Genomic DNA, 24,748 nt, shown 5'->3' on the forward strand with positions numbered 1-24,748 from the left:
TTGACATTAAACATATATTATTTGAAGTGAACTTTCTTAAGGCGCGTTGAGAGTAAGATTCAAGGTCGCCTCATGGCAATACGTCACGTCACGTCATGGAGTAAGGTGACGATTTTGGTATCTTGCCAAAGAAGTTAAACTTCTGACACGTGTGCTCGGCACACAAGCTCTTTTTTCGCATTTAATAACGGACATTGGCAGAATCAATGTTATTAAACTTAGTGCTTTTCAAACAAAAATCTATAAGCAAAATCGCTTCATGTGTAATTCACAATTGAATGGCAATTTAATAGAATTACTACTATAATCGACTTTCCAGTACAAAATAATTATTTAGCAAAATTTTACTCTCAACGCGCCTAAAGAAGTTTAACTTTTATATATAAGAAGTTTAATTTTTTTAATAATTTTAAACTTACAATATGTATTAAATTGATATTCACATCAAAAACACAGGTCTATAATTATACCTTCATGGCATAAGCTGTAATAAAATCAAACTTCCATGTCAACACAATCAGAAAAAATAACAATTTATAGTCGCATATTCTGAAACTCACAACTACTTGTGAAGAGGCTGGTTGCGGCTGGGGCTGGGGCTTCGTCGCCGGTGAAATAATGAAATAATAAATCGTAATGGTAGTTCAAGGTTTATATTTGTGCTCGGCAATTTACATAGTACAGACAAGTACAAACAAATTGTAATTATTAATGCGTGTGTTCGACTGTTCGCACGAGCCGCGGAGCTGAGAGTGGGAGCGGGATCAGGCGCGCGGGTCCGGGGGGGGGGGGGGGGCGATCGGCCGATGAGCACTCGCGAGCCTGCGTGTGTGTGTAATTAATAATTTTGCACACAAGGCGTCAACAACTTGCAAAGGAATCAAAACCTACAGGGTAATTCCCGTGTACGCGGTCGTGAAATTTGAATTGAATTAAGCAGCTGTTCTGAAGAGCTGTTCGATCTTATTCCTGCCGCTCAATTCCACCATCGCACAGCCCGCCATAGAAATCTTTACCATCCTCACCACCTGGATGGCTGGCGGAGCACCACAGTGCGTTTCACTCGCACTTTTCTCCCACGGACCTGTAAGCTCTGGAATAGCCTACCACCTGCTGTGTTTCCTAAGAGCTATGATTTGGAAAATTTTAAGAAAAAAACTTATCGATTCTTAAAAGGCCATTAAATTCCCGCCACCTCCCAATCCACGCATAGCTTCCGCCTTATACCATTTTAATTCCGTCTTCCCCTTTATCCTATTCTGGTAGGCAACAACCATAACCTCCGCTATGGTCTATGGGCGACGCAACCTGCTTACCACCAGGCAGTGCGTCCGCTCGTTTGCCTCCCTATATCATAAAAAAAAAAAAAAATAAAAAAAAAAAAGCAATCTCAGCACAGATAAAGGAGAAATTGATAAAAACATGAATGTTAAAGTTACAATATAATAAAAAATAAGTTTGTTCGGAGACCTCGGTGCGCAGGTCCAAACTCGCACTTGACCGGTTTTTATTTTTACATTAAATGAACATCAGTCAATGTGTTATATATAAACAACAATGGCTGTGCCTCGCGGTTTTACCTGCATTGCTCTACTCTGTTGGTCTTAACGTGATGATATATTATAGCCCAATAGCCTACTCGATAAATGGGCAATTTAACACCGAAATAATTTTTCAAATGGGACTGAGATTGGAGCGTTCAAACAAACTTTTCAACTTTATATTTATTTAATAATTAGTATAGATAATCTAGCTATCGATATAATATTTACTATGTAGAATTCTGTACAAAGATATAAACTTTATAAGGACCTTTAAAATAGACAGAAACCACATCTACACTTAAAAAATTGTCCTTCTGTATTCTTACAATGTTTCACACCAAATCTTCTGAACGGATTTATGTGTAACACAGTCTAATAATTACTGACATCTTACTTTGTAGTTAATCTATACTAATATTATAAAGAGGAAAGGTTTGTATGTATGTATGTATGGTTTTCACGCATAAACTACTGGACCGATTTTGATGAAATTTGGCACAGATAATCTTTAGACCCTGAGATAGAACATAGGCTACCTTTTATTGCGAAATATGTACCACGAGCGAAGCCGGGGCGGACCGCTAGTGTGAAATAATTAAATAGACGAATTTAATTTGCCTTTGGGTATTACGATCACATATTTTGATGAATTTAGAGTATCCAGTGCAGTACTACCATGTCACTTTGAATCTTATTGTGACGACAAAAATATGTTATAGGTGATATACTAAAAAAAACAAATTTGAATCTTCAATATACCTTTATTCTTATGAAAATAGATCTTTTTATGTAATAAAACAATAATATATTAACTGCCGAGTGCCGTTAAACGTAATGACAACATAATTACATTTTAGCTTCATACTCTATCTCTACCTTCTCTTATCTAACTAGAAATAAAATTTATTTTGAAACTTTGCCATTGACCAATACCAGTAATTTGAATAGTTCTTTCTCGGTAGAACAGTATAAATTGTGCATACAACAGTGGCACCACAATATTTACAAAATAATTTGGAAAATCCAAAAGTGCACGCCTCATAATTTTTTTTAATAAATATTTATTAATTATTATTTTTGTTTATTTAATAACAATTAAACCACATCGAATCAGACCCTGAAAAATGAAAGGGTTCTATTCCTGAGCATACTCAAGCGTAAGAGAAAAAAAAAGACTCGATTAGTAAAGTATTTCGGTCGCTATCGTGTTAACAAGAAAAAGGATCCGCACATACAGACACACGGACGTCCAAGACAGAACTTTTTTAAACTGTTTTCTAACTAGTTTAAATAACAAAAATGACATCAAAAATATCATGAACGTTAAAAATAGTGTTTTTTCTTAATATGTGTGTGTATGTATTATCTTACAAGTGCAATGTATGATACATAAAGACATTTTAAGTTTGAAAAATCAGATGTTTTGCGCGAAGTGACAGTAGTACCCACCTCAACGCTTCGCTTATGAGGCGTGCAATATAGAGCGGAGGCGGCTTGTTGGCGATGTGTTGTCCATTTCTGTTTTCATCGTTATTCTTATATCTATAGCGCGCGGTTCTTCAGCGAGTCGGACAACAACACATTAAACATAAGCATTAGCGGACGCGGTGACGAGGTGGCGCACATTTTGAAAATACAGTATCTATATCTTTAGCGCGCATTCTTTTGCGAGTTGGACAACGTAACTAGTAAACATATATACAGCTGAGGCGACGTTCGTCTTTTCCTTGTTTTTATATTTTAAGCGCACGTTTTTTCGGCGACTGTGCATAGTGTCTTGGTGTACGCGGGGGCCGTTTACGTGCGCGTGGTGTTTCGGGGTCGGGCGGCGCGGACGCAGTGACGAGGTTACGAGCGTTACCGGAGCTCACTTCTAGACCGATTGTCTCTTGGAAGTGACGCACGCGCTCTACGAGCTCCTCGTCGTCTTGGATTAGCTCCTCGATCTGAATACAATGAAGACAAATAATGGTAGAATGATCTATTATTGTATCAGAATACATTTCTATAAAATAACATGCTCGTTATGTGCATTTGATGATGTTTTAAATAATTAATTTAAATATCACAAAAAAAGTATTGCTTACATTAAACAAATTTTTATTGATTTTTTGAGAATTTTATTTTTTATTAATATTAATTATGAGGGTAGTACAAATAATGAAAGATTTTGCAAGTCGTTACCTCTTGTCTATAATCGTTGTGCAGGTCAGTAGCGATGCGCACAATGTACGCAGCGAGTTGTCCGCCGCGCGAGCGCAGGCGTGCGTAGAGACGCATCACCGCCGGCACCAACACTTCGGCGACTGTGCGCTTCATTTTCTGAAATGTTAATATTATGGTTAGCTTTGTTAGTTATTGGTACGGGAGCTAGTAACGTTTTAATAAAAGTCATTTTAGTACAGTTGGGTTTTTGATATACTGAACAACGAAAAAAACGTCTTGCAATAAAAAAATTATGTCTGATGGATCTATCTAAAGGCAAAAGATTAAAAATTACGCGTTAATAAATGACTTTAAAGTTAAGTATATTTTCCTGTGCGCACTAATAAACGCAACCACTGCGGCCAGCCAGACAGCCCGGACTCTAACCGAAATAGGAAGAGAAACAGAATATCAAAGAATCAACTATACTAAAATTCTCTCTTGTCAACGTTGCTAACTCCTATACGATATTGTATTATCAGTTTATTGTTTAGTTTATAGTAGTGAAATGTGTGTAAATAGATAAAAATAATTATAGCTTTTTGTTGACTTATTAAAGTTTTAAAAATTATACATGTGTTTCATTGCAATCTTGTGAATAGATAAAAATATAGCAACCTTCTAAGTCGTTGATTACACGATAAAACAACGAAAGATGTATGACTGTTGATTTATTGTAAAATGTGGATTTTTAGTAAGAAAATGGTTGTTAAAATCGGTTAAGTAAGTGGTTTTAAGGACCACTTAGGTACATACTCAATATTACATAGAATTAAACTTTTGGCTTAAAATAAAATAAAAAAAAAAAACAAAAGTAAGTACAAGCACAGTGAAAGAACACACAACACGAGTTTTGAGGTTAAACATATTTTAGTCAAATCACTCCAATTTTAAAAACACGCTTTACAATCAAACTTACATGCGATACAATATTGGTTGTGACTCTTTCCTGAAGATCTTCAATGTCAGCATCACCAGCCTTCTCTGCTTTCTCTGTAATGCATTTATATAACGTTGTAATACTATAAGAAAAATAAATATTATTTAACTTAAAAATAACAAATAATTAACTCAATTACAAGAAGGAATACATACCCTGATGATTGGCATCCCATTTTGCTTGTAAGTAACAATAAATAATATTTTATATATAAATTTCACATCGGATTGTGGAATTAAAAATTGTTTGCTGCAATTAAATGATAATTTTACATTAATAAGTCTGAATGTAAAACTTTTTATTTCGTTAGTTCCTTTTAGGAATTGAACCTAGGACCTTTGGATTCTACGCTTATATATAAACTATGTATAAACAAATAATGCGGTCGTTAAGATAGTTTGTTTAGGCTAGTTAAACTGTCACGCTGACCGTCGGTGTTGATAGCCGCAACGTATGTACCCCTAGGAAGCGTGTTACAATATCGTAGGTATTGCGCGTGCATCGCTGACTTGTAAGCAGTCTTCCGCACCGCGTGTCGCCGTCACGTAACTGTCGGCGCTGACTGCTGACCATTGCGTGCGCCTTCATGAGCATTCTTGAGAGTCAAGTGGACGCCGCTGTATACAGCAGCTCTGCTTGGCACACACGCCAGCCGGCACTGCACGTGGAGCCGCTGCACCGCACACTTACTGGGCAGCTTCATGCGCGGGCCGCACAGCAGCGTGATGGTGTCGAGCAGCGCGGCGCTGAGGCGGTGCGGCAGCTCGTCCGTGTCGGCGATCTCGTCGGCCACGTCCGCCGCGTGCTGCAGCACCTCGCGCGCCAGCCGGCACTGCACGTGGAGCCGCTGCACCGCACACTTACTGGGCAGCTTCATGCGCGGGCCGCACAGCAGCGTGATGGTGTCGAGCAGCGCGGCGCTGAGGCGGTGCGGCAGCTCGTCCGTGTCGGCGATCTCGTCGGCCACGTCCGCCGCGTGCTGCAGCACCTCGCGCGCCAGCCGGCACTGCACGTGGAGCCGCTGCACCGCACACTTACTGGGCAGCTTCATGCGCGGGCCGCACAGCAGCGTGATGGTGTCGAGCAGCGCGGCGCTGAGGCGGTGCGGCAGCTCGTCCGTGTCGGCGATCTCGTCGGCCACGTCCGCCGCGTGCTGCAGCACCTCGCGCGCCAGCCGGCACTGCACGTGGAGCCGCTGCACCGCACACTTACTGGGCAGCTTCATGCGCGGGCCGCACAGCAGCGTGATGGTGTCGAGCAGCGCGGCGCTGAGGCGGTGCGGCAGCTCGTCCGTGTCGGCGATCTCGTCGGCCACGTCCGCCGCGTGCTGCAGCACCTCGCGCGCCAGCCGGCACTGCACGTTGAGCCGCTGCACCGCCGACATGCGCTGCAGCATCACGTCGTAGATCAGCTGCCGCGCGTCGAACGACATCTTGTCTGTTGACACCATTGAGGTATTATTACTAGAGAGGGCACCACGAACAAAACCTGTGCGACAAGCGCGGCGCGGGGCGGCTAGGGATATACAATTTATATATTATTATATTATATTACTAGCGGTCCGCCCCGGCTTCGCCCGTGGTAGGTACATATTTACGTTTTCTCTACATAAAAACCATCCTCGTACTTCAAGGAATATAATAAAAAAAGAATTATCGAAATCGGTTGAGCCGTTCTCGAGTTATGCGCTTACCAACACATTTTGCGATTTATTTTTATATTATAGATTCTGCCTCTTATTTCTTATAAATTAAAACCAATCAATGTAACAAATAAAAATTGAGTTTGAGACTATTGACTCTAACTCGTGTTAAAAAAAGTGTAGTAGCGATGTCCTCTCTACTCAATGGTTGACACGGACTTTTTTTAAGAAATTTTACTTACAAAAAAAATTGGTTGTTTGTAAAGTAGGTTTACGATCGAGATGTTTACGTGATAACTTCTTATTGGTGGCAGCGCTCGAGATGAGACGGGAGATCGGTCCGTCTCTCTCTCGTTATACCTGCGATCGCGCTCGTGAGGTTTTGGTGTGACACAAGTTTCTGAACATGTCACCCGACTAAAACGATTTTAAAAACGTTATCACGTTAAAAACTATATATTTTTTTATAAACAAATAAAAAATCTTATTCTCATGGGGAAATTACTACTATGTGTATGTAGGCATTTTTATCACTCCGAAAAGGTAGTCAATTATTAGTGTTAATTTTGTTTGATCATGTGAGCGAAACTGCGGGGCGGCCTTATTTAATGCGTGTGCATTCAGTGGCGTGTCTGGTCCGTGAGTGAGTCGGATCGCGATAAAGAGCAAATGCAATGCGCTTCACCCCGCAAGTAATTTTATTTCACCAAACTGCATTCCGAACGAGTAACAATAAGAATCGATCCAAAAGCACATGTAAAAGATTAATAAAATATACATGTTTGAATTTAAAAAATCATTACCTCCGTCTTCTTTATTGAAATAAAGCACGCAGTCCACAAAATGGTGGTATATGACTTCCACAGTGAGACAGCTCGTCACGAAGTATTCAGCAGGCTCACGGACTTCAAGATCTTCGTCAGCGAGGAGTGCGCAATATCTAAAAAAAATATTTTTGTAGTTATATATTTATTTTATTTTTTAAACGCCATAGCGCCGTCGCTCGCTCAGTACCTATATTTAAATGGAATAGTACCTCCGCGACGGTTTGGCAACGTCGCAACTTGGACATATCATATTAACTGCATAGGAATAGCCCTAGCCGGCGACATACAACCAAAATTAATAATAATTAATAAATCGAAAAATAGTCACAACTGTGTACATGTACATATTTATCTGTAGAACATTAAAACATGCATTATTACCGATAATATAGCGGAGTCCTCAATCGTAGATATCCAGCCAGCAGTAATTTAGTGAGTGCTCTAGCCGCCGCTCGACGTAAAGCACCGGGGGCTTCTTGTGCCAGGCAACCGCACATTGACTCCAACAACGGGTCCACAATGCAGGTGTATCTGTACCGAAATCACATTATAATTAAACAAGGGATACACACATTATAATTAAATAGAACACAAGGAAGTGGGCCTTCTATTACAACAGATAATATAATACTAATACACAAAAAATGTGCCCATTTATATTTTCGGACAATGAAATACATTATAGAATATTAAATTTACTAAAATAACTAAGACATTTCAATTTTTTTTTACATTTTAAATGCATAAAACAGAACATTTTTTTTACATTTTCTTAGCGCTTTACTGTACAAAATAAAAATAAAAAAAACATAAAAAGATTCTTGTAATAACTACGATTAGTTGAAATATTACGATTATTAATTAATCATCACTCTACCCACCTAGTACAAACATCAGTGAGCGCTAGCAGTGCATTAAGGCGCGCACACAGCGGCGCGGTGTTGTCTTGCAGCAGCAGCGCCATTTTAGGCGCCGCAACTACGGCCGCCACACGCGACCGCACGCATATCCGCCCCACGCCCGCTACGCACGCACCGCGACGTGCGTCATCCCACTCTGAATAAATATAAAATTATTAATTTATTTTTAACGTGATAACGTTTTTAAAATCGTTTTAGTCGGGTGACATGTTCAGAAACTTGTGTCACACCAAAACCTCACGAGCGCGATCGCAGGTATAACGATAGAGAGATGGACCGATCTCCCGTCTCATCTCGAGCGCTGCCACCAATAAGACGTTATCACGTAAACATCTCGATCGTAAACCTACTTTACAAACAACCAATTTTTGAATATAATATGTAATTAGCAAAAGTTGAAACAGTAGTTCCTTAACAGAATATTCTTTTAGAAGAAGACGAAACCAAACACTTTAAAATGCTATGCATCTCATTATTTTATTTAATTTATTCCTAACATAATATTGGATTTACATTTATGATGCAATTTTAAACTTACTGTAGTATGATTGTTGAAATCAGACGATCTGCACTTGCAAATTTTTTTATTCGGTCTCATTAAAGGAAATTTTAATAACCATTGATTTTGAAATCATCAAAAAAAAAATATCATGCTAGCTGTTATGTGTTAGGATGGTTGCTTTTGTCGAAGTCTCGCATTGACAGACCACTAACTGAAAATCATTAATTACGTACAAAATTTAATGTATGAAACATACCAGGCGGAGGGTGTTCCAAAGCGTTCAAGAAAAGTTCCAAAAGTTGTGGAGAAGGTGGATCTGGAGCCACCAATGAGAGATCAGCCGCTCGGACCCACTCCGTCACGTCACTACCACCTTCTGACAACGCTCTACGTTCCGCTGTGCAATTCAAATTCAAAAATGAAATCAATTTAAATATTTAAAGTTGGAAACTTTTACTTATATTATACTAGCTGTGCTCTGCGGTTTCACCCGCGTGGCTCCGCTTCTGTTGGTCTTAGCGTGATGATATATAGCCTATTGCCTTCTTCGATAAATGGGCTATCCAACACCGAAATATTTTTTTAAATCGGACCAGTAGTTCTTGAGATTAGCGTGTTCAAACAAACAAACTCTTCAGCTTTATAATATTAAGTATATTCTTATGACTATAAATTATATGTGTATATGGTTATAACAGAGACGAAAAACATTGTGTTTTTTTTTTTTTTTTTTTTTTTATGATATGGGGAGACAAACGAGCGGACGCACTGCCTGGTGGTAAGCAGGTTGCGTCGCCCATAAACCATAACAGAGGTTAAGGTTGTTGCCTACCAGAATAGGGTAAGGGGGAAGACGGAATTAAATAATATATAAAAACAATGAAGCGGAAGCTATGCGTGGATTGGGAAGCGGCGGGAATTTATTGGCCTTTTAAGAAATGATATGCTTTTTTCTTAAAATTTTCCAAATCATAGCTCCTAGGAAACACAGCAGGTGGTAGACTATTCCAGAGCTTACAGGTTCTTGGAAGAAAAGTGCGAGTGAAACGCACTGTGGTGCTCCGCCAGCCATCCAGGTGGTGAGGGTGGTAAAGATTTTTATGGCGGGCTGTGCGATGGTGGAATTGTGCGGCAGGAATAAGATCGAACAGCTCCTCAGAACACTCCCCATTATATATACGATAGAAAATAGAGAGGGACCCCAAGTCCCTTCTTAGAGAGAGGGGATCAAGCTTATCAGTTAACCTATGGTCGTCGATAATTCGAGTCGCTCGACGTTGAATGCGGTCAAGTGGAAGAAGTTGGCACTGCGGGGCGCCAGCCCATAGATGAGAACAGTACTCCAAGTGAGGACGAACCTGGGCCTTATACAATAATAGCAGGTGTTTAGGCTCGAAGTACCGTCTCGATCTATTGATGACACCCAACTTTTTGGAGGCCAGTTTTGCTTTTTCTTCCAGATGACCGCGGAATTGTACGTCACTCGAAATATCAACGCCAAGGATTCCGATGCTGGGTGAGATGGTGAGGGAAGTGCTCTGAAACTGAGGTGCAATGTTAAACGGTGTTTTTTTCGCCGAAAACGCGCAGACTTGAGTTTTTTTGGGGTTGAATTCAACTAAATTTAGTCTGCCCCATTCAGAGACCTGTTCTAAAGAGGTCTCAATGGAAGATACAAGCCTCATTCGGCACTCATCTAAGTATTCCTTGGAGGATTTTGCTTGGCCGGAATAGCTAGCATCTCCTGTGCTGTCATCCGCATAGCAATGTATGTTGCTGATTTGCAACATATCATTGATATGGAGGAGGAACAGAGTAGGAGATAGCACGCAGCCTTGAGGGACGCCAGCATTTATCGGCAGGAGTGCAGAGCATGATCCGTCGATAGCGACTTTAATGCTCCTGTCGGCGAGAAAGCTGGCGACCCATTCACACAATCCCCCAGGTAGTCCATATGACGGAAGTTTGGAAATAAGTGCCTTGTGCCAAACCCGATCAAACGCTTTCGCGACGTCCAAACTAACGGCCAACGCCTCTCCCTTACTCTCCACTGCTTCCGCCCATTTGTGGGTTAAATAGACTAAGAGGTCACCAGTAGAACGACCGCGACGACGGAAACCATATTGGCGGTCGTTTAATAACTGGTTTCGTTCTAAGTAATCCAGGAGCTGGCAGTTGATAATACTTTCCATTATTTTGGAGAGAAGGGAGGTTATCGCGATTGGCCTATAGTTTACCGGATCTGTGCGATCACCTTTTTTTGGGATCGGGTGCACCAAAGCTGTTTTCCAAGACTTCGGGACTATACGTTTAGAATAAGAGAGCCGAAATAAGCGCGTCCAAATCGGTGTAAGCTCCGGAGCGCATGCTTTCAGTACAAAAGGCGAAATGCCGTCCAGCCCACTCGCTTTAGCTGTGTCTAAGGACAGGAGTGCTTTCCTAACAGCTCGTTGTGTGAACCGAATTTCAGACATCGTAGTATCACAACTGGGGATGGAAGGTGGTACGGTCCCTCTGTCGTCAAGATTCGAATTCGCTGCGAAAATAGAGCACAAAAGATCAGCCTTGTCCTTTGCAGAATGAGCCAGAGCATTATCCCCTTTGCGCATGGGTGGGAAAGATGACCGACTAAAGTTGTTTTGTATGGCCTTAGATAGAGACCAAAACGCACGTGTTCCAGACGGAAGTCTGGCAAGTCTCTGCCCAAGCCTCTTAATGTAATTAGCCTTAGCCATGGCAATTTCTTTCTTGTAAGCCCGGGAGGCCGAGTTATACTTTTTTTTTAAAGATTTGACACTAGGATCAGACAACGCCTGTGCCTGATGCCAGGCCTGAAATCGTTCCTGTTTGCAGTGTGACGCTTTAATGCAGGAACGATTAAACCAGGGCTTAGTTCTGCCACCAACAGGAACCACAGATGATGGGATGAAAAGCTCCATACCCTGCAGGATCACGTCGGCGACGGAATCGGCACAGGTGTTGGGATCATCGGATGAAAAGCAAACTCGGCCCCATGGATAGGACGCATAGAATGTTCGCAACTCATCCCAGTCAGCGGATTTGAAATGCCAAACTCGGCGGCATGCTGCCTGTTCTTGCCGTTGAATATGACCGAGTGGTACTATACTGCGGATCAAGCAGTGGTCGGAAGAACCAATTGGTGCATCAACCGATACCTGATAGTTTTCAGGGTGTGTGGTCAACAGCAAGTCCAGTAAAGAGGGGTTATGGTCATCTATGTCAGGGATTCGTGTAGGTGAGGAGACTAACTGCGTGAGACCGTTGGATAATGCAAAATCAAAAACTGTTCTTCCTGCGTAATCTGTAACTCGAGATCCAAGCCAGTCAGCGTGGTGCGCATTAAAATCACCCAGCACAATTAATTCACTGGAAGGAAATTGCTGCAATAAATTATCAGACATCTTCTGGACGTGCTCAAAAAGTTGGTCGGTGTAATTATTTCCGCTGTGGGATCTGTACAGGCAAGCGTAAATACGGGAATAATCTCTGAATTCGACATGCAGCCACAAAATAGACAGATCTTTAGCTTCAAATGTGCAGAGACGTCGGCAGCAAACATCACTCCTGATAAATACGCAAACTCCAGCGCGTGGAACGAATGAATGCTCGAGTTTGAACCCTGGGTATGTAAGATAGGCCGTGTCCAACGGGGGAGAAATTTGGGTTTCGGTAAGAAAAAACAAGGCAGGCCTAGCTGTTTCAAGATGCTGATGAACTGCATTTAAGTTGCTGTGGAGCCCCCTGATATTGCAGAAGTCCACGGATAGCATAGAACAAGATGTTTTATGTCTTTTGTTCTTACCCCTAGATGTTAGAGAGCGCGGATTTATGCCCGCCCCAGAGTACGACGGGCTGCCACAGCGTAAACGCTGTGGGAGGGATTCTCCTGCACAGCTTGTGCCGGTACCCTCCTGGGGTAAACAACCTAATAAAGTACCTGTGTAGCGTATATTGGTTATACTTTGTACATCTTGTTAAAAATGAATTGTGTTTAATTTTCAAACTTACATAATTTCATCAAATCCGTAGCCCACTGCAGATTGGTAGGGTCTAAATTGGCGGCCAGCGAGGCGCTTGCTGGTCTACAATCTGTAGTGAATGGAATGAAAATTTATAAAGACACTGCCAAAAAAGCAAAATAACAATAAAAATTATTATATATGTACCGTTGTCTAATGCCGATGCAAGACGTGATATAAGATGCTCTCGTAAGGTTTGTCTTTCCGAGTCGCTGGCGTAACGCGACCAAAGTGATATTAGCTCTAAAGTCAGAGGCATCAAACGATTATCTCGCTCCTATAAAATTACAATATCAACATTATTAAACAACATAATTATGCAGATCGTAAATGGTTCCAAAGCCTTGAACTTAAAATGATGTGATAAATTTTCACGAAGAAATCTTAACAAATGTCAATCAATTGGACAAAAAAGTCGTTTATTTGTTACCTGAGCATCATCAGCCAATTTGTAATAATATTCCAACAAAAAGGACACCTCAGTGTATTCAACGTGTCTGGCCACACTCGTGAGTAGGACTAAGCTCTGTAGATCGCGAGCGTCGTTTAGAGCACCCAAGTGCGTACTTACTATATCCACAAGTCGGTGACTGAAAAATTTATTTTACTCTTTACAAAATATACAAAATTTACTGAAGTAAAGAGCATTTATGAAACTTCTAATTAATATTACTCAAATTCATATGTAACTTCTTTAGAACTGCCAAACTATACCTATTTATAATATTGGTATTAAGGTGATTTTAAATTTATAGCAACACCATAAACACTTACTTTATACAGTTTGCCGATTTGACGAGCAGCGTACAGGCTTTCTGCAAATGCTTCCTCATGTTCAATCGTGTGATACCCGCTAGAAATAGCCATGGTAGGGAATCTACGGTAACGTTTGGATCAAATTTCTGCATCGGCGTAATAAGAACTGATTGTACAAGGTTAATAACTTGCTCTTGTATCTGCGAATAACATTTTAACTCTCATAATTCATTCTATTAGCGCTGTTGCGTACGAAGTAGCAAAGAATAAAAATAATTTAAGAAATTGTATTCAAAATTAGCACATTTTTCGGGTAAATAAATAAATTAAAAAGAAGAAAAAAATGCATTTATTTCCAAAGCTCACTTATAAAAAAAATACAAATTACACAATCAAAGTTACAAAATTTCATTAGTTGTAATATATAATTTCGATTTACAGACCTTAGCCTCAGGATCTGAGAGTTGATGAATGGGTCCAGCCAGAAATGCATTCAATGATAACTCAGATGGATTGTTTAGAGCCACGTCAGCGAGGGCATTGACCGCGGCTCCACGCACTATTATACTTGCATCACGACATAGTGACACTAGAGTCTAGTTGCAAAACACAATAATAAAACAAATATATTAATTAATAGTATGTTTAAGAGCTCAATTTTCGTCAAAACCCTTAGATTTTTAACTTGTATATTGAAGTTTAAAATCTTATTCACAAAACCTATCAATCACAGAGGGCTATAATACAATAGGAAACACAACAATTCCTCAGTTTAAACTATAAAATCCCCCTTAAAGAATGAGAGCTGAAAAATACCCAAGCTAAAACCCAACCTATAAGACGAACCATGTCAACACTAATTTCAATCTGCTCGAAAAGACGAGTTTTGATTTATAAACTTATTTTGACGATTCAAGAATAAGTTTATAAATTAAATTACACACTTAAACGAAATGCAAAACAACACTTATTCTTTTCATAATACTTACCGCATAGTGGGAAGCGTGTTCATTTCGAACGAGCAGACGGTGTAAAAGTGCGACAGCCGCCTTACGTACTACGGCTCGTTCGTCCGCTGCACAACGTGCACCCACTTCTGCTATACGACAATGTTCCCCATCTCCACTTAATTCCTTAAAAATATTAATTTATTGAATATACACAGAAAATAAAATAAAAAGTTTTGTTATAATAAAAACTTAATTAAAAAATTAATATTCTGATACCTTATCATCACCAAACTATCCAAACGTGGGAAAAATAACATAATATATTAATAATAATAAAATGTTTATGCATAAATACATTAAAAGGATAAATGTTTTAAATGCAGTGACTAAAGTTACTTACTTTCATAGCTTCATTAACAGGAGCATGGTGGGAGTCGAGAAAATCAGTAAGTAGAACTAGAGCACGTGATCGCAGTGTGCTCGACACGTCGTTAACTCGCTCGAATATAGCACGCACTATGTCTGCGTGCGGTACACAATGGCGACGTTGGTTCAATAAACCCGATATATCTTCGTCCATTGCTTCTAGTTCTTGCTAAAAGTAGATGTAGAAGGTGACTGATAATATTAATTATTAAAATAATAATGTAGGTAGTTTTTATTGGTACAAAAGAAATTTTTCTGAAGTAATAAATCTGTGTGTTGAGTTGTTGTTGTGTATTTATAAAATAATAATTAATAATTTAAATAAACTGTATAAGTTAACGACATCGTTAATTTATACAGTGTACATAAAAAGGAAAAAATAACATTACATTTTCTTGTGATGATGATTGTGACTGGCTACTATCATCCTCTATGGCCACTTTTGATTGGCTACCACTTTCCTTTTCACCATCAACACTTTGCTGTTCACTATTTGTGTCCATCTCTGTTAATAAATTATAAATATAATTTTAATAAAGTATCAAAAGAAAGAAAGAAGTAAAGATCAGTTAACTTATTATGTTTAAAAACATTTGTCTTTTGTATTTTTTACCTTCATTGTTATCTTCTGTTGATGTTTTTCTACTTTCATTCCCAGAATCAATAGATTCTTCAGGATCATTTGGTACAAGCTGTGCTAAGATTTCCTGGAAAAATATAATTATAAATGAAATTCCAGAGGAATAATAAGTAAGGTAGGGTTGGATAATATTAATAGTATTTCTGACTTTATATTTAATTTTATAAATTAACTCACCATAGCAATTTGGCGGTGAAGTATTTTTGATGTTGCACTTAATTTTAGTAACCATTTTAATATATTGCAATATGATCTTTTCGGTAAAAGGCTCATTAGACCAGCTACAAGTGAAATTCGAGTCTGACGTACTTCAGCTTTTTCCTGTTATAAGACATTAAATTCAAAAATAAGTTTAATACTTTCAAAAATAAGCATTGTTATTTTGTTAATTTATGTACAAACCAAGCCTTCCAAAGAATAAGCTAAATGTTGCAAAAGCACAACATAGCTTGAGAGTGCTATTTTACCATATTTACTCAAGATGAGACCAGAATATGTCACATATGATGCTCTTACTATATTCTGTAAGTAACAAAAATAATAAAGTTAAACCATGAAGTAAAACTAAAACTATGAAGTTTCATTGTGATTTTATCAACAAGAAATTAAGGTTTTATTTAATATTACATTAAACTTGATTTTTTAAATATTCTTTTTTTATTTAAAGAAATAAGAGAAGGTGAAGACTGTTTTATTTAAAATCTATTTAGTAGATCAAAGGAAATATCAAATAAGAATTTTAATTTTCAATTACAATTTTATAATTTGTGTGAAAAAAAGCAGATCAATATTTATAGTATCCTAAGTTTGCACATTATAAGATCATATTTGCAGCATAAATGACATACATACATGTGCCTGTTTATAATCCATAGATGCAGCAATTAACTTTTGTAGTATTGATTTAAAAAGCAATTTAATTGCAAGGGAGCTTGGTTCTCCATTTGAGTTGTTTAAAAGGAAGTCTATAACTTCATATACAACGTGAGATAGATTATTGAGCTCTATCTTATCTGAAATATAAATCATAATAATAGTAACTCAAGCAATAATGAACAATAATTAGATTAAATAAAATATATCATTTACCTATGTTCAGTTTGTTAACAATAGCTCCACCAGTAATATCAACTAAATTACTGAGAATATCTTCAAAGTTCATATCATGAGGACTAAGTTGGAGTTTTTCTATTACATGTTTCAAATCATAAACAAATTCACTCAATTCTTTTAAAATTGAATTCACTTCTCTCGCCAATTGTTTTGTGTTAAAGAAATTGTCTTCATTTTCACAAACTGTCTTTGGATAACTTAGACAAGCTAGAGAATGGGCAAAAAGCTGTGAATGATATATGTGATATGCTTTGTGTCCAGGAACAGACAGAAGTTTATAATATAGCCTGGAAGCCCATAACGCATTATTTCTACATTCTGTTGTTAGGATATTCTTGTTGCCATAGTCAATGTAATATCCTAATAAGGCCAATAAGTGTTGGTGTTTTACTTGATGTGACAGAGTGGCCCATGAAGCGTTTTCAGTGCTATTTTCTTCTGCACACATCCAATCATCGAAAGCCGACATTATGTTCCGAAACACCGATCGAATTTCATTAGATTCGATGGCATTTTCATATTCAGATGGTAATTCACCAAATTCAAAAAATTCAGAGTCGCAAACAGATTGAACCCATTCATCGTTAAGACAATCTAAATTTAATTTGTTCAATTCCTCCAAAAGTATCATTTTTTTATATTTTACGTATGTTTTGAAGTAAAATTAAATATTTTGCCCTTACATTTTGTTTACAAGCGTTCAATGTTGTGCTTGACAATTGACATTGACATTGGACATAGGACATAGGTTATGACAATAATTTACAAGACCACAGAGTAAGTAATATTGCTGTGGAGTGTGGACGAACTTGGACCACGAGCGAGTGTAGAGCTCATTTAAGCAAAAACATTTAAGCATAAACCGTACAATCGTAGCGTACAATACTGCCAATGCGGTTTTTTCACGAATAGTTTCAAAACCACAGATTGTTTCAATACACATGCGATGAAAAGCCGTGAATACGCGCCATAATTAGTTTTTATACGAGTTTAAAAAAGTACCAGCCACCAGGTTTTAAATTCAAAAATTTTGACTGGGTGTACCGATTTTGATGATACTTTTGTTTATTCGAGAGCTATTTCTGGTTTCCAGCTTATCAGTTATCACATTTAAAAAATTTCCAGTTCTGACCATTTGAAGGTTAAAGTAGATTTTGTTTAAAAATAATTATTGAAATTATTAATAGCTTACCAATACTGTGCCAATAGTCAATACCAAGTCAATACCAATCGATTTCGATGGAACACCGCTTTTTAACAATACAGTGTGAAAGACAGTGTGCATACAGTCTAAATCTCGGGTGGTTTTAGTTTTTACGCTATACAACGATTAACTGGTCATAGGAAAATAACCGTAGTGTGGCCTCACAATTCGCATTTACTCCTTCTCAGTGGTTCTCATGTCCCCAAGACATATTTGCGATTAAGAAGTACTCTGTGCAAGACCACTGCAAGCATCGTAGACAGAGAATCCAATAGACACCGGCAATGCGTGTCGCAGAAAGAGATAAAAAAGAATACGTCACAATATTTAGGGTTACCATGTGAGGGAAAATTTACCCCGCAATTTGTAAGATACAAATCTCTCAATATCATTATTCACATAACATAAGTGGATAATAATGAGATATCCACATTACATACTTACATGTTTATACTAATATTATAAAGAGAAAATGTTTGTAATTATGTATGTACATATGTATGTATGGTTTTCGGAGCGCAGCTAGTATATAATAAACATATTACTTTTAGATGGGTAATACATATTATGTATAGGTAAACCAGAATCTGATGGCAAATTGGGAAATCAAAATTTTGAGTGTGCAACCCTAGGGAAAATGGACTGAACGATCTTGATACTGCTTATTTTTTATTTTGTCCTCAACATCATTAGTCACATTACATAAGTGAACAATATTGTACTTAATAATGAGATATCCACTTAATATTATGTAGGCACATACTTATATGTATAATATACATAATACATATTACTATACTATAATACATATTATTATTTACACATACCTATATTTGTATATTCATTATCATTATGCCATGTAAAAATATGGATGTAATGATAATGCAGATCAAAACTAGATTGCTAATAATTTTTTATAAAATAAAATAAAAATAAAATAAAACTATGTTTATTTTCGTAAGTATTAAAGATACACACATTATAAAATTGACTTGGACAGCTTGGACTTGACGAATAGCCGTATTGGAAACTCCTGTTATAAGTTTTCATAAAATTATATTGTAATCAACAAACAATATTATAGTTACCTACTTATTATAATATTTTTTATTTTAAGTATCAAAACGGGTAAGTCCAATTTACCAATAAAATATTCAAAATTGAAAATTGTGATGTGTTTGACCCTTCTTCATCGAATGTTTTTCTATACACATTATAAACAACACCTCTTGCTTGTGATCGCAGCGGCTTTTTCGACATTTTCGAAGACTTTTTAGACAAAATCCTAAAAATTATTCATCAATTGCAAAGAAGACAAATAATTTGACAACCAATTTGATAGTTGTCAAATAAAATTGCCATATGAAAATCTTTTATTTCGTAAATATAAATATGCCATCAGATTCTGGTAGACCTATATATACACATACCTATATATTATATAATCCATACTATATAATATTATAAATGCGAAAGTAACTCTGTCTGTCTGTCTGTTACTCAATCACGCCTAAACTACTAAAACAATTTGCATGAAATTTGGTATGTAGATATTTTGATACCTGAGAAAGGACATAGGCTACCTTTTATTGCGAAATATGTACCACGGGCGAAGCCGGGGTGGACCACTAGTATGTATAATATATATCATTATCATAATCCCATATAAAAATGTGTATGTAATGATAATGTAGATGAAAACTCGATTGTTCATTATTTTTTATAAAATAAAATAAAAAAAATAAAAGAATGTTTATTTTCGTAAGTATTAACAGATACACACGTTAATTATATTGACCGACCCGCGAACGCGCAAAAAAAACGAAATTTACTTAATAATAATTTATTGTAATAAAAAAATTACATTTAAATTATCTCTAACTTAATTAACTACGTCCCTCCGGTTCAATGTTGGAAGTTGGAACCAAGAGTGTCCATTGTCTTCGGCGGGGCAGCGTCGCGGTGGTGGTGATTGCCGTAATACTTTCTAACCTTCGGTTTTGGTTTCCAATCTGTTCATCCTGTAGCTACAATCCAAATTTGTCGTAAATTATCCGGTTCAGGAAAACTGGAACAAGCCATTGAATATTTCAGATATTTAATTAAATACACACTGCAGAATATATATTATTATTTCCCATAATAGTGGGTAACAATTTGTAGAAAAGTTGGCAACACAAAATTTTTTAGGTTAAAATTTATAATTGTTATTTTTGTGGTTTTTAAACAATGTATTCAAGTCAACAGCACGTGATACACAATATATTAACACGCTGAAATATCATGAAGGCCTATAAACTGATAAAGAGTTGTATACTTACGAGTGAAAAGACAATCCAGGCATTTTCGTTCCACTATCACTTTAACACCCTTTAACGCTACACCGCACCATGGTATTATTTTATAAGGTATTAACAGTAAGTCTAAATCATTAAAAACCAAACATACCATGAATTACGTAACTTAGAACATGTAAAAACTATATTTTTATGGAAGACGATAGTTAGCTGTCAAACTTTGTTTAGCAAAGTAGGTTTCTTTTCTTGAAAAAAGTGGCACGCTGGGTGAAACAAAAAATTTTATCGTTCTCTCTCATTTCTTTACACAACACCGGCATAAGTTGCTCTTTTTCTTGTGTGAATGCGACATAAACTATCAATTTGTCTATTGGTTTCTCTGTCTACGGCAAGCATACTGCAAGACAGCTGACTTCTCCGAGGCTTACTCTGTCAGTGTCTCCCCTGAGTATATATGTTCTGTGGTCAGTGTTATGTGCGGTTATCAGATTATACACCTATAAGATGTAACTTGGATGTAACCATGGCGTGACCGCACTTGAAACAGAAATAGAATTTTGTGGTGTTGCCTAATAAGTTGGCAATTCCCACATATTAGGTAAAAAATATTATGAATCTTACTTGATCGCGAACAGACTTTATAAATACCTGTAAGTACTTCGCAAACTAAAAATTCTGAATTTGCATATTTTAAATGCTAGCTTCAATAATGTAACTCTTATGTCGTAGTCGTACGAAATACTTTAATAAAACCTCCGTAAGGTAGGTAAGGAGAATTGTATGGACATCATTGACCACGTACTACGTACTAGAGAGGGCATCGCTTTTAAACTACATATTTGTAACACGAGTTAGAGTCAATCGTCTCGGACCATTTTTTTTTGTTACATTGATTGGTTTTAATTGATAATTTTATTCATATTTTTTTAATAAGTATTAAGAGGCAGAATATCTACAAAGTGTATGACTCACTAGCCGGCCCGCTTCGCCGCGCTTGTTGCACAGATTTTGTTCGTGGTGTCCTCTTTTTAATAATACCTCAATGATAGACATCTATCGACCGACACGACATAAAACACACACGACACGTTCAATGATGAAATAAAACCAGTCTATAACATAAACATGTTTATTATTTATTACTATATACATAATGCAATAAGTACAGCTTGGCAAAAAAGAGTAGAAAACCGGAAGTCACTACTGTCCTCTCGTTACCAACACTTTGAATGATTTTATTTTATATATTTTGCACTTTATTAAGTGAAAATACACAATGAACTAACATATTGTTAGTTTTATGGCACAATAATAAATCTAACAACCTGCGTTCTTTGTTTACATCAAATTTCAAAGATTTTATAACATTGTCAGCAAACAAAAAATTAGTTTCGTTTCAAGACGTTCTGGCCAAGCTGTACATTTATAATTACTGACCCTTAAACAATATTAACTTAGTATGCATATTTCTGATTCTTTCATCTCGTTGAGATAATAACGTCATTATATAATGAATCCTGACTTCAAAATATCTAAAAGTGATAGCTTTATTTAATAATGCAAAATGATTTTCAAAAGGACCTTGTTCATGAATATGATTTTTTATTTCTGCAAAGACTTCTGTACCAATAAATTTTTTCAAAACACTGCAAGTCATTTTTGGCAAAGTGCCTTTTTGTGAAAAATATGAATTCCCGTGTATTGATGTGGTTTGTCTTAGAATTTTTTCAGCAAACACACAAATTTTGATAACATCTTGTGATGGATAATGTAATCCGCCAACATCCTTTTGAACAATAAAACCCGGAAACTTTTCAATTGCAAATATTGCTCCTAAACATTCATCACATTTTATTATTTTTTTCAAATTGCGCACTACATATCCAGCAATGTAAGTTATGGCTTCCTTTGAAAATTCTGATAATTCAAAGTTTCCTATATAGTCATGACCCTCGGGCAAATCAACAATTGAATCTACATCGAGACTTTCGTCATTCATAGCCAATATTCTTTCTCTTCTACTGTTTATTTTACGACAAATCGAATTTGAATTGCACGTCAAAATATTAATATTATCTAATGGTATACAATTACCTGTGGTAATATTTTTTAATTCACCATGGACCAGCAGTCGCTTATACGCCGATACGAATTGCAGAGCCGTAGGGTTATTGTTAAACCCACCTTTAGAGCGAATGGCACTAAAGAAAACCTCCAAATGGTCTTGGCTCATTTTATAAGTACATAAATATCGAAGAGGAGCATTTTCAATACGTATGTATTTGTAAAAAATAATTCTTAGCGCCTTAATAGAAATTAAAAACCCCAGAAACCCCGTTTTTCTTCCCGAATTAATGACTAGATCGCCTTCAATGAACCTGAGCGTTTTGAGATATGTTTCTAACTCTTCTAATTTGACATTCATCATATCAAAATTTTCTTCACTGATAGGTTTTTTAAAACCATATGAATATAAACTTCGGCTATTTAGAATATCAAACAAATCATTAAAGTTTGTGATAAATTCAATAGTAGCACCTGAATGTACAAAGTCTTCTATGGCTAGATAACCCTTGCAAAATATAAGAGCCTCGGCGTCAGATTTGCTGAAAGTTTGCGCAGCGAGTTTAACTTTCATGATTTGTTTCTTGTAATTAATATGAGCAGCTCTAAGCTTATTCCCTAAATGCAGTTCTTCCTGTTTTTGTAAATTATGCAATTTTTCAATATAATTCCAGGATATTATTTCGCCATTAGCATTCAAAATCTCTCTTTTGTCGGCTAGTGTATTTCTAACAAGTTTTAACATGTGACATGCATCTGGTATTATTACTATGATTTGACCTTCAATAGTTATTGTTGGATTTATATTGTTAATATCATTAAACTGAGCGCCTAGATTTTTTGTCATGGCGAAATTTGCAGGGCATCCGTCAAATGTCACCGATACTATTTGTACCCCACATTCTATTAACAAATGCACACAATTTTTTAATAACTCACTACGTTGGTCTCCTTGATAGTAAATCTAATTCTTCAGATTGCATTTGTAGTTTGCATTTTAATTCTATTAAAATATCTCGTAAATGTGCTGTCTTTTTAACTAATCGTCGTTTAGATTCACGTACAGCACGCAATTTTTTGCGAAGATTATTACATTTTGTCTTCTCATTCTGCAGCAGATTTTCTAGTCGTTTTACATGATATCCATAGCTGGCACCGCCCTAAAATGAAATTAAGTAGTTTATTATATAGTTCTCCTTTTATATTTTTTAGGGTTCCGAACATCCGAATGTAAAAACGGAACCCTTATAGGATCACTCGTGTGTCCGTCTGTCCGTCGGTCGCAGGTATGCTTACCACAGTTGACTTCCTTGCTTGAATATTTTGCACTTCTTGTAAAATAATCACCTTCCTTCGTTTATTAGGAGGTGATAAAGATGTATTAAAATTCTCTTTGCTCTCCTGGCTCGTAGATGGTAATGGAGTATTTTCCTGTTGTGGACACAGATTTGTTGAAACTGGACTCTGTAACGTTTAAAAATAAATACGTAAACTAGTAAATAATGATTAAAAGAAAGGCTCAATATTGCATTATTAGAATGTACCCTAGTGTGGTCAGATATGCTTCTTGAGGGATGTATCAACGGCACATCGTCCTGGTTACTGGACTGACCTTGGTTAGGATTAGTCTGCAACAATTCATAATAAAATTTATACATAATATTATAAAGCAAAGTCCCCAAGAGCTGTCTGCTGTATCATGTATGTAGTTCATGTTTGTACCTTTTTTACTAAAGCTTGGTGCAATTTTTGAGGAGGGCGAAACCGCGAGCCTTAAACTAGTAAGTAGAACTTTGATTGAGAACTAATATTATAAATCCGAAGAGAGTTTGTTCATTTGTTGAACTAATCATCTTGAAATTTTGCACACTCATTCTTTGAAGGACATAAGGTACCTTTCATACCGAAAAAAGCGCATTTTTCCTGAGGGTTTGCCATTCACGCGAGCGGAGCTGCGAGCAAAAGCTAGTACCTAATAATGTATTATAAAATTCACATAAATTTATTATTTTTTGGTACAAACACTATGTTTGTCACTTCAACATACGATTCTTGTCCCGTATTTTGGTTTGAAAGTATACCTACTAAATACTTACATGTATATATTTTGTTGGTACTGAGTGAGGTTTTAATTGTACTCGTTTATTTTTATACAGTAATGAATCATCATCAAAATGAATGGAACAAATTTTTGAATATTTTGTTGGCAGCCAATTTTCTCGTCCAGTGGCATCCAGCCATTTCTTTTTATCAATATTGGATGGAAACCTGAAAAAAGAAGATTTTATTCGTTGTTACGAAAGTTTATCTTTATTGAGTAATAAGTTAAATAAACTACAATAAAGCCCTTAAATAAATGTAACTAAAATTAAAGTTTACGTACAGAAGAATTAATTTCCTCTCAATAAAAATATTATACTACTAGCTTTTACCCGCGACTTCATCCGCGTGTTAATCCAGGTAATAAACTACTCATGTGCATCATTGAAATCCATCCAGACGTTATTGCGTGATTGAGTAACAAACAAACATCCAAACCCTCGAATTTATAATATAAGTAGGATGAGTACCTACCATGATAAGCAAACCCAACAATCATAATCTTTAATTATAATCATAATCTTTATTTTCTCTTCACAAAACAAGACCTCGAATAGTATGTACTGACAATAAAGAAA

At 36.8% G+C, this 24,748-nt stretch overlaps 1 protein-coding gene and 1 long non-coding RNA gene across 2 annotated transcripts; both read right to left on the reverse strand.

Annotated features, from left to right (window-relative positions):
* Positions 1-2,285: 2,285 nt before the first annotated feature.
* Cap-D3 (Chromosome associated protein D3) lies at positions 2,286-17,421 on the reverse strand. Its single transcript, XM_090120547.1, has 21 exons — positions 16,482-17,421; positions 16,245-16,405; positions 15,795-15,914; positions 15,570-15,713; positions 15,366-15,459; positions 15,142-15,257; positions 14,727-14,921; positions 14,366-14,509; positions 13,820-13,972; positions 13,395-13,576; positions 13,051-13,210; positions 12,768-12,897; positions 12,610-12,690; positions 8,837-8,977; positions 8,040-8,214; positions 7,540-7,689; positions 7,135-7,271; positions 5,380-6,126; positions 4,669-4,742; positions 3,729-3,866; positions 2,286-3,490 (listed from the first exon to the last, which is right to left on the reverse strand). The coding sequence occupies exons 1-21, from the start codon at positions 17,134-17,136 to the stop codon at positions 3,278-3,280; spliced, it is 4,110 nt and encodes a 1,369-aa protein (XP_089976673.1). The 5' UTR covers positions 17,137-17,421; the 3' UTR covers positions 2,286-3,277.
* A 2,115-nt stretch (positions 17,422-19,536) lies between these two features.
* On the reverse strand, positions 19,537-20,223 carry LOC149908973 (uncharacterized). The gene is made up of 2 exons (XR_016458659.1): positions 20,031-20,223; positions 19,537-19,777 (listed from the first exon to the last, which is right to left on the reverse strand). It is a non-coding gene; the product is annotated as an uncharacterized LOC149908973 (long non-coding RNA).
* Between the last annotated feature and the right edge of the window lie 4,525 nt (positions 20,224-24,748).

The sequence above is a fragment of the Colias eurytheme genome, chromosome 4, assembly GCF_061535395.1.
Source record: "Colias eurytheme isolate Ceu_HAF_F1 chromosome 4, ilColEury1 Martin Lab GWU primary, whole genome shotgun sequence".
NCBI classification, from domain to species: Eukaryota; Metazoa; Arthropoda; class Insecta; order Lepidoptera; family Pieridae; genus Colias; species Colias eurytheme.